This window comes from Scyliorhinus torazame, chromosome 21 (assembly GCF_047496885.1).
Source record: "Scyliorhinus torazame isolate Kashiwa2021f chromosome 21, sScyTor2.1, whole genome shotgun sequence".
Classification (NCBI taxonomy): domain Eukaryota; kingdom Metazoa; phylum Chordata; class Chondrichthyes; order Carcharhiniformes; family Scyliorhinidae; genus Scyliorhinus; species Scyliorhinus torazame.
In genome coordinates, this window is record NC_092727.1 from 31,489,381 (window position 1) to 31,502,364 (window position 12,984).

General features: G+C 39.0%; 1 protein-coding gene across 9 annotated transcripts in view; it reads left to right on the forward strand.

Annotated features, from left to right (window-relative positions):
* The window catches only part of gramd1ba (GRAM domain containing 1Ba), a 1,045,225-nt gene that overhangs the window by 860,271 nt on the left and 171,970 nt on the right, over nt 1-12,984 (forward strand). For 8 of the 9 annotated variants that reach the window (XM_072486670.1, XM_072486672.1, XM_072486668.1 and 5 more), the window contains one exon: nt 8,823-8,843. The exons of the other annotated variant lie outside the window; for it this stretch is intronic. In XM_072486670.1, the coding sequence (XP_072342771.1) occupies nt 8,823-8,843 (21 nt within the window). The remainder of the gene's footprint in view (nt 1-8,822; nt 8,844-12,984) is intronic. 9 annotated transcript variants of the gene reach the window in all.

Sequence of the window (12,984 nt, forward strand, 5' to 3'; positions counted from 1 at the left end):
TCACTCTCTGGGTGAAGACATTTCTCCTCAACAAAGTCCTAAAATGTTTACTGCTTATCCTCATACTATGACCCCTAGTTCTGGATTCCCCCACCATGGGAACATTCTTTCTGAATCTACCTGGTCTCATCCTGTCAGAATTTTGTAAGTTTCTATGAGATCCCCTCTCACTGTTCTAAACTCCAATGAATATAAGCCTAACCAATTTAGTCTCTCCTCTTACGACAGTCCTGCCATCCCAGGAATCAGCCTGGTAACCTTTTGCTGCACTCCCTCCACAGCAAGAACTACCTTCCTCCGATAAGAACACCAAAGCTGCACACAATACTCCAGGTGTGGCCTCACCAATGCCATATACAGTTGCAGTAAAACATCTCTATTCCTATGCTCACATCCTCCGCTATGAAGGCCAACATACATTTGCCTTCTTTACTGCGTGCTTTCAGCAACTGATGCACAAGGACCCCAAGATCTTGCTGAGTATCCACCTCTCTCAATTTACACCCATTCAAGTAATAATTTGCCTTCCTATATTTGCTACTGAAGCGGATAACCTCACATTTATCCACATTATATTGCAACTGCCATGCATGTGCCCTATCACTCAGCCTATCCAAATCCTGCTGAAGCATCTCTGCATCCTTATCACAGCTCACCCTCCCACCCAACTTTGTATCATCTGTACATTTGGTGATATATTTAGTTCCCTCATCTAAATCACAAATGTATAATGTGAACACCTGGGATCCTAGCCTCGCTACTGTACCCCAATCTGCCTACTAATCAGATGAAGACGGTTTATTCCAACTTTTTGTTTCCTGTCTGCTAACCAGCTTTTATCCCATGCACTTTAAATTTACATATTAATCATCTATGTGAGACCCCTAATCCCATGCACTTTAAATTTACATATTAATCGTCTATGTGAGACCTTGTTGACAGCCTTCTCAAAGTCTAAATAAACCACATCCACCGGTTCTCCCTGGTCAACTCTGCCAGTTACATTGTTAAAGAATTCTAGTAGATTTGTCAAGCGTGATTTTCCTTTTGACTTTGATTACACCACTGCTTTCCAAATGCTGTGCTATGAAATCCTTGATAATGGACTCGAGCAACTTCCCGACTACTGACGCCAGGCTCATTGGTCTACAGTTTCCTGTTTCCCTCTATACATCCCTTTTTGAATAGTGGGGTTACATTTGCTACCCTCCAATCTGGAGGAACAATTCCAGAGAATTTTGAAAAATGGCCACCAATGAATCTACTATTTCTCGGGCCACTTCTTTAAGTACTCTGGGATGAAATCAAATAAAACTTCACAAAGACCTAAACTCAATGTAGAAGGAACTGTATGGAAAAAAGTAACATTGTTCCAGTTCTATTCCATATTTTATGACTTTGTTGACAAGTAAGTGACTCGGATAGCAAAAAAATCAGAAAAGATATGAGCTGGCACCATATAACTAAGAAAAGTTGTGGAATAAACAGGATGCATTGGGTATATCAGGAGCTTACTTTATTCCATTTATGAAGTAGGCAAGTCAGGGAACAGGCATATTATTTTCCACTGTAATGTAAATTGTGTGATATTACTACCATGACACATGACTGACTACTCATTTGTACAATCATACAATGATGTTCTGATGGTTGTATAAGGATAAGTACAGATACTATGGCAATCTAAGTTTTGAGATATTGAGTTTGATCTGGAAAGAATTCTCTACTCGGCTCACTCAAATTCACACTCTGCATCCCAACCTTCTATCATCTGGCCCTGTATGTCTTGCTATCATGTTTTTACCCACTGTAAATCTGCTCTCTGAATCACATTTCTCTGTTTCTGATGTTCATATCAAATCACTATCTCCCAGTCCCCAGCCACGGTACATCTCCCAGTTCAATACTGGAAAACTCTACTGTGTATTGTTCTTCTCTACCAAATCCTCAGATTACTTCTCAAGATTATTTTAGAATAGCACATAGTGAGTTGTCTCCTGAAACTACATTTGTCCACACCTCCACTCTTGCTTCCAATATCTCCCTTCACCTTCTGCCCAATCAACTTACCCTAGCTGATCTCTTTGTGAGAACCCATCTCCTGATCGCTTGATTTCTTTGCACTAGCTCATAACTTCCTGGTTACTTGTGAAGGCAACCCCATTTTTCAGATGGATCCCTTTACTCACTTCAAGATATCCATTATTTCCCCTCCCCCACTGAAAAGACCGTACTCCTTCTGGTCCACAAGAAGTGCTGTAAATGAAACTCGCACTTCCCTTTTATTGCCAAGTTTTCCGATACCCTTGGAAACCTGGACAGCAACTTTTAAATTTAGCTAAAGTTGTTAATTGCAGTGAGGGAACTTGATTTAAATGTGTTAAAAAACTTACCTCCATGGAGAGGCGGTCATTTACATGACACAAAATACATGGTGGGTTGGGGACACAATTGCCATTTTAAAATTCTTAACACTGTCCATCCCACCTGCAGCTGCTCTCTCCATTGTGGAAGCTGTTCATTGTTGAGATAAACCTTTCTCTTTGTACACTATACATTAAGAGTGTTGAATCTGTTAAGTAAGGAGCAGGGCTGTGGATTACCATTGTAAACTTGTTTTATTTATCTTTTTATGTGTGCTTCAGCTTAACATTGTAGAAAATGTTCATAATAAGCTGAAAAAGTGATGGGAAATGTGTAACCCGAAGTAATTGTAACACTTAGCAGAAGCACATCTATGATGCTAGACTTTTAATGTAATGGCGCACATTTTCTAATAATAGTAATGGTGAGTATCTTGGCACTCAGTGTTATTAAGGAGTAAATCAGACAACAAATTCTAGCATCCACAGATATGCAATTAAATACAGAGATCCAGAGTTTCTTTTAAATTTGCCCTGCTCTCCCACAAAATTACCTCAGCAAGTGATTCGCTATTCATGCATATGAAGGGCACAAAGTTGATGAAATTGCACACAAGATATAAACTAACCACGCCAGAAAAGGTTAGGGCCTCTCCATTCAAGTGTGAATGAATGTTTAACAGTGCAATAAGTCTTGATTATTACTAAACAATTGTGCGTTGAGCTGAAATTTAAAATTTTAAACAGTAGAGTTTTGTTCCATCAGATTTTGCTTTTTATTAGAAATGTTTAAATGAAAACGTAACTTTTTCTTTCCATCTCTTTTAATTCCATCTTTCCTTTCCTTCCTATATATAATGTTATTAAATTTTCCAATTCATGCTTCAAACTCCGCATGTCTCAGTAAAGATTCTTCAATCTAATTGATTGAAGAGACACTCTGTACTTGCCTTATTGACTCAGGTTTCCAGATCCTCTTTAAGGGTCCCTGTGTTGCTTTAGACTTAGATGACCATAAGCTGCTACTCAGAAGCCCATGTAATGTCTGTGGGAAGCTGTAATCGTAATGAATGGCAATTGTTGACAAGAACGTGTGTGCCATTATGCATAAATATTGTAAGAAACACACAGATAGCAATTTTTAAAAATCGAAGATGGAATAACAGCGTTTGCGCAGCAGGACACTTAAAAAATAAAAATTTGTGTAAATAAAAAGATTAATGGATATTTGTGGTTGAAAATAAGACATAGGGCGAGATTTGCAGTGGTGGCCCACCATTGGCCAACAAGGTTACCCGATGGTCACACCCTCAGTTGGCGTGGGCGGTACCGGAAAATGCTGCCCATTGCTGCTTCCCATGATTAAAATTTGTCACCTTGGAGCCAAACTGAACTAATACATTTGATAATGTTGAAATAGCTTAGAGATTTGCATGCTGTATTCAAAATGTTTCTGTGTAATTAGTGAATTTCTATATTATAAAGTTTTATTTATTATAATCCACAACATAATTGCTCATTTTCTGATAACATATTTAAAGAATTAGACTGACGCGAACAACATTTTATAGGATGGGATATTTCTTTGCAAAGCCTGCTTTACCCATCCTCTGATCCTTTTGTAACATCATAGTATTAAAATCATCTCCATGAAATTTATTAACATTTAGATAGGAAGTTTCAAAAGTGTGAACCTTAAAACATGAAAATCATGTTTGAAACTTCTTCAATACCCTGACCATGTGAGTTGATTAGATTAAGTACTGGCTATATTAACCACTCAGGATTTTGTCTTCTCCTTTATGATCAGCAAGGTAGCATAGTGGTTAGCAGAGTTGCTTCACAGCTCCAGGGTCCCAGGTTCGATTCCCGGCTTGGGTCACTGTCTGTGCAGAGTCTGCATGTTCTCCCCGTGTTTGCGTGGGTTTCCTCCGGGTGCTCCGGTTTCCTCCCACAGTCCAAAGATGTGCAGGTTAGGTGGATTGGCCATGCTAAATTGCCCTTTGTGCCCAAAAAGGTTAGTTGGAGTTGTGGGGATAGGGTGGATGTGTAGGGATAGGGTGGAGGTATGGGCTTAGGTAAGGTGCTCTTTCCAAGGGCTGGTGCAGACTCGATGGGCTGAAGGCCTCCTCCTGCACTGTAAATTCTATGATTCTATCAAGCTGTGTCACAGCTTTGTAACATGTTCCAAGCTATTGTCTGCTGTCAACGTAATAATGATTTTCTCTCATTGAACACTGTTCCTTTTAAAAATACACATGCACTATTATGTTTGTGCTGAAATCTGGTCTCCATGCTTGTGGAGCTGTTTAGACAAAGGAATAGAATGAATTGCTTAAACTGAGTAATTATTCAAAGGGAATCTCTTGTCTGGTAAATTATCTTTGAAGGAAGGCATTCCCTCTCTCAGAATGATCTCTGATCCTAATGAGATAAAATATCAATTACTCTTCCATAATGGATTATAGCTTTTTACTATGTTGAAATATATTTCAACAGACACCCTCGCTTGGAGTTTCAATTTAGTTAATGTGAAGGATTTATGTTTAAACCTAACTTGCTTTATAATTGGTCAAATGAATAGTAATTCCACAATTCTTTCCAATTGCTCACTTGCTGCTGCCTTTAATAATCTTTGGTTCAATGGTAGTGATGATAGGAAGCAGAATGATGGGTAGCTATTTGTTTACAAACTATGGGCAGAATATTCCGAAATGTATTCTTAACCGGCATGTTGCTTCCCAGCCGCACAGCTGTTTTTTCTCACTAGATATTCCGACCGTTAGAGTAAAAAATCTTCTGACGGCTGTCACACTGGTGAGGCGTCATACAGCATCAGCTGCAAAAAAATCTCCCCCTCCCACGGATATGGGGGAATCAGAGACTCTCTACAGTGCAGAAGGAGGCCATTCAGCACATCGAGTCTGCACCGACCCTTGGAAAGAGCACCTGGACACTAAGGGGCAATTTAGCATGGCCAATCCACCTACCCTGCACATCTTTGGGTTGTGGGGGTGAGTCCCTCAGAGACACGGGGAGAATATGCAAACTCCAAACAGACAGTTACCCAGGGCCAGGATCGAACCCGGGTCCTCGGTACTGTGATGCAGCAGTGCTAACCACTGCACCACCGCACCGCCCTTCGTTTGCAATTGTGTCTCTCCTAATATGATGTGATTGTGAACCTGCCTCCACTCCATCTGATGAAGGAACAGCGCTCGGAAAGCTATAACCAGCTTTCAGAATTCCGGCAGTCCCATACATGCGTGCCCCCTCAATAGTATATCTTTAAACAGCTGCCAATGTTTAGTTTTCCTGCCCAGTCCACTCAGGCCAAATCTGTACTCATGTCTATGTAATTGCCTTTGTTTAACTCCAGAATGTTAGTGTGGGACTTCAGTTTCTCGCCCTCAAACGGAATTCGAAATTCTATCATACAATGATCACTCTTCCCTAAAGGATCCTTAACTATGAGGTCATTAATTAATCCCTCCTCGTTACACAAAACCCATCCAGAATAGCTTGCTTTCTGGTTGGTTTCACAACATATTGCTCCAAGAAACCATCTCCAATATATTCAATTAACTTTCCCTCGAGACTACCCTTGCTAATTTGATTAATCCACTCTCTGTGCATATTAAAACCAACCATGATTATTGTCGAACCTTTCTTACAAGCCTTCAATGTTTCCTCATTTTACTGTGCCCCACTGCGGAACAACTATGGATTACCCCCATCAGGAACTTCATTCCTTTGTTATTTCTTATTTCTACCCAGACTGATTCCATGTCTTTATCTCCGGTGCCTATATCATTTCTCACTGCAGCACTGATCCCTTATTTTACTAGCAAAGCTGCACCATCTCCTTTTCCTTTCTGTCAATCCTTCTGAAATACTGAGTACCCTTGGACATTCGACTCCCAGACCTGGTCTCCATGCCCATGTCTCAATAACCGCCACCAAATCATACCCCTTTGCCTCTATTTGCGCTGTTAACTCATCAATTTTGTTCTAAATGCTTCATGCATTCAGCCACAAAGCCTTTAACTTTGTTCTTTATCAAATTTCCCTACTCTTGGCTGATTCCTCAACGAAATATGATTTTTACATGTTCTGTCCCTTGCTTTTATTTTCTGGTAACAATCCATCTCATCACTAATGCGCATTCCTACCTTCTCATTTAACTTTGATTTTCTAATTTTCCCTGCAACTGAACCCTCCCTCCATACCGAGGCAGCCTGTTATTTTTCTCCCAAGGTTCAATTGATCCAAGTGCAATTTGTGATTTTCAACATGGCAGCCAATACACAGTTATTTTCCCAAGGCCGCTACCAACTTCCTACATCTTGTATTCCTTAAAATTCTCATTTAAACTAGCAATGTATTCTTGCTACCAAACGTCTAGGTCCTTTTCTAGCATTGTAGATGTTCTCTTCACACCTGCTCGTCTATTCAGGCAGATCACTGCTTCTTCACTCAAATACAATGCAACCCTATCTAAAATTTCTGGGGGAGAGGAAGTTTCCACTAGTTTTGTGTCCAGAATTCAGTGCAATCTCAATGGCATTGCCTAAACCAACACTACCGCTCAAGGAATGTAATCACAGATGAGTTGCATCCTAAAGTATTATTAGCTTGTGTTTCCCATGATCTTTTATGCTGGTGCAATTCAACATACCCAAACAGGGTCATCCGTAAAACTGTTCCCGAGGTAAAATTGAGAGGTTCTACCCATTGTCTTGTTTTCAGATGCCTCATCACGTTGCACTCATTTTCCTCAATGAAAAGGAGTATAGTAAAAGATTTTTGATTAGAAATTGTTTATTTTGTTGAAGAAGAAAATAAACAATTACTTTCTATTATGCTGCATGATTGCAGCAGCTCATTGAAGATTTTGAGCTTGTGATTATACAAATGAATTTTAACAGAAACTTGCATAAATTGACGAGTGCAATTTGAGCATATTTTGGCACAGCAGTAAATTTGCCCCTGTCTTGCCTTCAAGCTGCCAAATTTTTTAGGTACACATGCCTCAATTTTGATCTACTAAAATCGCCTTTTAAAATAATGATTTCAGGGTTAAGTACTTTCTATTTTTAAAAATGTTTTCAACATATATCGATACAATTTTAATCAAAAAGCAATGGAAATATCTTGTTCATTTTAAGTGTGAAGAGCAATTGTCCCTTTCTCACAGCTGTCTTAAATTGGATACTTCTCTTTTGTGTGGGCCTAAACAAAATAAATCCATTTTCCAGCTGCTTTTCTTTTGTCCATCTGTAAGGTTAAATTGGAGTCTCAATTCTTTCCACTTAAATATCTGAAATGGAAAAAATGACATCTACGTCATATGTGTAAGGCTTTCTCTATTATAAATGCTAAAGCTCTTTCTATTAAAATGCATCACTGTCCTTATTTTTGACTTTGAGACCTGTGCACACAGCAGATCTGTTACTGAAAAGACCATTTATCTCTTTCAATCTTTCGGAAGCAGAATATTCATCAACAAAAGCTTGGTCAGCAAGCACCTGTTTTCTTTAAACAAATAATAATGCACAATAAGATATAAATAGTGTTAGCAATCCTGTTGGTTATAACGCCATTGGAATTTAACCATGCAAACACCACAACCTTAAACGACTTTAACAATGGTAGATTTAATTATTTTTTTTGTTACAGTCAGAACTTGGAAGGCGTGTTGGTTTGTACCATGCTGTACTGTAGATTTTACTTAGTGGAACAGCCTAATGCTTTTAGTAATATTTTCCCTGTTTCTGGCACATGTGGAAGGGTTAATGGACTTATTTTGCTTTGACACTGGGAGTAAATTTAACTTAACTTACCAGGTAGGAAGTCCATGCAATTTTACATTCCACCCAACATTGCTCTCCGCTAATTCCATAGAATTTCATAGAATTTCATAGAATTTACAGTGCAGAAGGAGGCCATTCGGCCCATCGAGTCTGCACCGGCTCTTGGAAAGAGCACCCTACCCAAGGTCAACACTGCCACCCTATCCCCATAACCCAGTAACCCCACCCAACACTAAGGGCAATTTTGGACACTAAGGGCAATTTATCATGGCCAATCCACCTAACCTGCACATCTTTGGACTGTGGGAGGAAACCGGAGCACCCGGAGGAAACCCACGCACACACGGGGAGGATGTGCAGACTCCGCACAGACAGTGACCCAAGCCAGAATCGAACCTGGGACCCTGGAGCTGTGAAGCAATTGTGCTATCCACAAGGCTACCGTGCTGCCACGGATAGATCATTTCGGCAGCATATTAAACCAGCATTGCATGTCAATTTCCCAGTGGGCAGGCTAGGTTGGAATTGTTGTGTCAGACTAAAATAAATAGGGACATGGTAATATGTAAATTTCCTGCCTTTTCCTTGAAAACCTTGTTTTTCACTTTCGATATTTACAGTTCTTTTTTGCTTTGTTCTTTTGCAGAAAAGCCAGAGCTGGTACAACGTAAGTCTTCCTGTTTAATATCCATGTTTTCTTTGTGTTAGTCGTCCGTCAGAGCACAAATGATTCCATTTGACTGCTGTAAGTGATTTTAGTCATCTATTTATTGGTATCGCATGTACTCTCAAATAATAAATAAGCTTCAGTATAAATTGGACATACTGCATGTATTAATAATTTAGACCTAATAAGTTATCTTGGCAAGTCTTCAAAAGACCAATCTCAAAGTGAAGTTTCTTTTCCCAGCCGTGTACAGCACAAGACCGTCAATGAATTTGACCAAAGAAATCTTAAGCACCTGTTGAGCGTGTATTGTTCCAAGATGCAGGTTCTGTTGACTGCCATATTCTGTAGCAGCCTTTTGTTATCAGAAAGAGAGCCACATGCTTTCAAAAAAAACTCCGGGATTGAGAACATTTTTTCCCATTCTTCTTACAATATCAAGTACTGAATTAAGACTCTACTGGTCATTATTGGCACTGTTTCGACCATACAGGAATTGATAAAGCACAAAAACATGTCAGTGACCATAAATGCCTCAGCTGAATTGTTGATGCAGCAAGCAGGGTGACTCTCAATCTGATTGAAACATTACCCATCATTTTGCTGCCTTAATATTCGAGGTGGGTTACAATTGTACTGAAACAGTGCATCCGTTGAATATCCTTGTAGCCGCTAAATTCATCTCTGCATGATTCCGGTCTCCCTCGGGCTTCAGTTGAAGGGATTGACTGAATTTCTTTACAACACAGATCAGCTGATGTGAGCAGAAAATTTGGTTTTTGTATAAGGACCTGCTTTACCACTGATTACTTTTTGTCTTCTCTGGAACAGTCGTGTTTTAGATATCACCATTGTCCAGCCTCTGAGGTAGCTATTAGTTATTAATGTTTACCACCACCAGGAGCAAATGCTGCTTCCTTTAAAAGTTTTTTAATCATGAGTTCATGGAATGCATTTTGATCAGGTTTACTTATGGTGCATGCTGAAATGCTGACCTCATCATATTGCATTGTTTACTGACTTTGCTTTCTTGCATGCATGAAGTAAATTAAATAATATTTGCTTAAAAGGATTGTGTGTCTTGAGTAATGCATTATTGTTTATATTAACATAATTATATTCTGCATTACAATATGATAAGAAATAGTTTTTAACATCATAAGGCTGAGTGTAGTTGCATCTCTTCGTCCTGTGCATGTTATGTAAATGATGCCAGTGTTAATCTGCACTGGGTATTCTCTAATGTTAAACTGTATATTACTATAAGATCTGAGTGTATTTAATGTGGAAAAGAACAATCAAATTAAGTGGAGAGTATTCAGATTGCATGACTGGTTTCTTAACAAAAGATAACCCAAGTAACAACATCCAGGAACAAATTTTGTGATTCTACATTGGGTGCATGTAATGGAATCCAAATGCTAAATGTAATTTGTCATAAAAGTCTATTCGTGAAAATGGCACTTTCTGAGCACAACACATCACATTCCCTATGGAAGTACGATGTAAGATTTCTACAAAAGTTGTGTTTAACAATGTAGACTTTTTTGCCATATTGTGATATATTTAACAGTCACCTGCTGTTTGATCATTTTAAACAATATTAGAAAAATGGAGGATTGTTATTTAAAGCTGATCCCTGTAATTTTATGTAAAACTATGATGTCTTTTAATGTTTTTCCTGTATACTTGGCATCAAGAGTTTCAAAAGCAGTTTAAGATTGGAACAACTCCGATGTTACCAAAATTATTGTTCTAGTAACTTCTAAGGGACTGATCAGTACTTGACACTTTCTTTTAAAGGACTGTTGTCATTGGCGGTCCTATGTGTTGCATTTGTAAAGTATATATAAAACTGGATTAGTGTTGAAGTATGTAAATACCTTTGGTGCTTGACAACACTTTTACTCCGCTCACCACATAATAATCGCGCACATCTCATCAAAAATACAAATACGATCACTTGTGTATAATGATGATGGAATACTGAATAGCTCCTTTTGATTTTTTTCTCTTTGCCAAAGGAAGGTTTGCCAAAATATTTTTGACACAATTGTTCCTTTTAATATCAATTCTCTGGCAGAGGAGTGTCAGAAAAATCAAATTTAAGGTAGTGAGATTGATGAGGAAAGTTTTTTAGCAGTGAGTTTGTGGTCCTCTGCCTCATAGATTGGTGGAAGCAGCTTTAGTAGTAACTTCTATTGGGAACTTAGATAAATATTTGAAGGGCAACATTTACAAAGGTATATGGAAAGGACAAGGGAGCAGGAACAACAGCACTTTTTTTCAGAGAGACACAATGGCCTGGTTGGCCTGTTGTATGGTATTATTCTATGATTTAAATAGGATGGAGACAATCAGCCTTTCGTGGACTGTCACAGTTGATGCCAAATTTCTTTAATTCAGTAGCCGGTTGAACATCAGGTGAAACAAGGTGGACAAAGGAATAAACAAAATATAAAAGAGAAATGCAGGCTGATTTAGCACACCTCCTAATACCAGAAGATTTAATAATCAGCGAAATTGCATGTGTTCCAGGGTGTTTTATTCTGAATTTTCCCCCTATTCATTTGGTTGTTCATGTGCACTTCCACTCATTTGACAATGATTAAAACATAACTTCTGTGAGTGTGAAAATCATTAACCGCGAAATTCGTTAACCTGCTTTGAAATTATAAAGAAGCTGCTGAGGTAACAAATCACAGAGTATATATAATTCTATTAAGCATTCAATCATCCAGCTCTCCCTGTTATTTGGGTCAGTATACAAGGACCACCACTGAAACCATTTTCATTCCCTTCTACAACAGCACTGAACGTGTGCATTTCCACTACTGGTTGAATCAGAAGCAATTTAGCCAAGACCTAATTAGTTAGCACTGTATCACCGCTTGCACTTCACCTTCTGGATATATACAGCAGAGGACTGTAATGGTATCATTTCAAGACGCCTGCAAATAAACCTCAATGTGATTACTCCATTTTTATGAAACATTATGTAAACCCAGCATTTAAGCAAACTCGATGCATTCCACGTGCATATCACAATTTTAATTTACAACAACTCTGCAGTTTATAAACTCAATCTTCATGTAGTTGGGTTTTTGCTGATGTATGTTACCGACAGGAGTGGCTTAATTTAAACAGCCCTGATTTCTGTTCTCACCAAACCATCCGTAAAAAGAAAGGTGTTTTGATTTGCTTCTACCCGCTATAAGAGCTGGTGTGTTTCCCAACCCCACAGGATTGGAGTGATCCAATTTCTATTAATAATCCCTCAGAACACACGAGATAGGATGAATTCAGGGGGTTAGTTTATTTGCTCTCAGAATGTGGGAGAGGGTTGCGACAAAGTACCCTCGGCCCTCATTCAGTAAAAGGGAGACAGAAAGGAACATTTACAGGGCAAAAGCCACAGAGAAAATAATTATTGTTTCACATGTTCAGCGTCCAGAATCAAAATCTAAAGAAACATTCCTTCACCGAGGTCGGCAGGCTGAAATCTGATGTTGGCTAATGCACCTTTCAAGAAGAGTTAACTTCCACGGTGAGATAGGAACGCAGAGATGAATCACTCTTGTAGGCAGTGGTACAGAAGTTGTTGGGACCAGGTATTCAACTTGACCATTGCCTCTTTTCTGTGCTGCTGGGCAGATGGAAAATGGAAAACTTGAGGGTTTTTTTCAGTACCACACAGCAATTCTTTTTAAATAAAATTACAGTATTTATTTTCTAATTAAATGGGCAATTTAGTGTGGCCAATCCACTTAGCCTGCACATCTTTTTGTGTTGTGGGGGTGAGACCATGTAGACACGGGGGAGACTGCAAACTCCACATGCCACATAGCAATATTACTGGTTCCACCAGTTGGAGGTTCATTCATATGACTCTCGTCTCTCCATTCTAGCTTTGATAAAGGGTGTGTTTCCCTTTGTCTTAAAGTGATTTGCAAGGTTTTTTGTCCGAGAAGATAAATTGGTTCCGGTTGGCCAGGCCCAGTTAATGAAATGTAGATGGTCTTTGTATAGTTCCCTATGAGTTTCATCGCTTGCAAGCCAATGTGGGTGTTAGGGTCCCTTCAGCGACAACAAGGTATTAGTTTCTGCAAGAATCCACATTAGCTTTTGTTGTTCGAGGTTC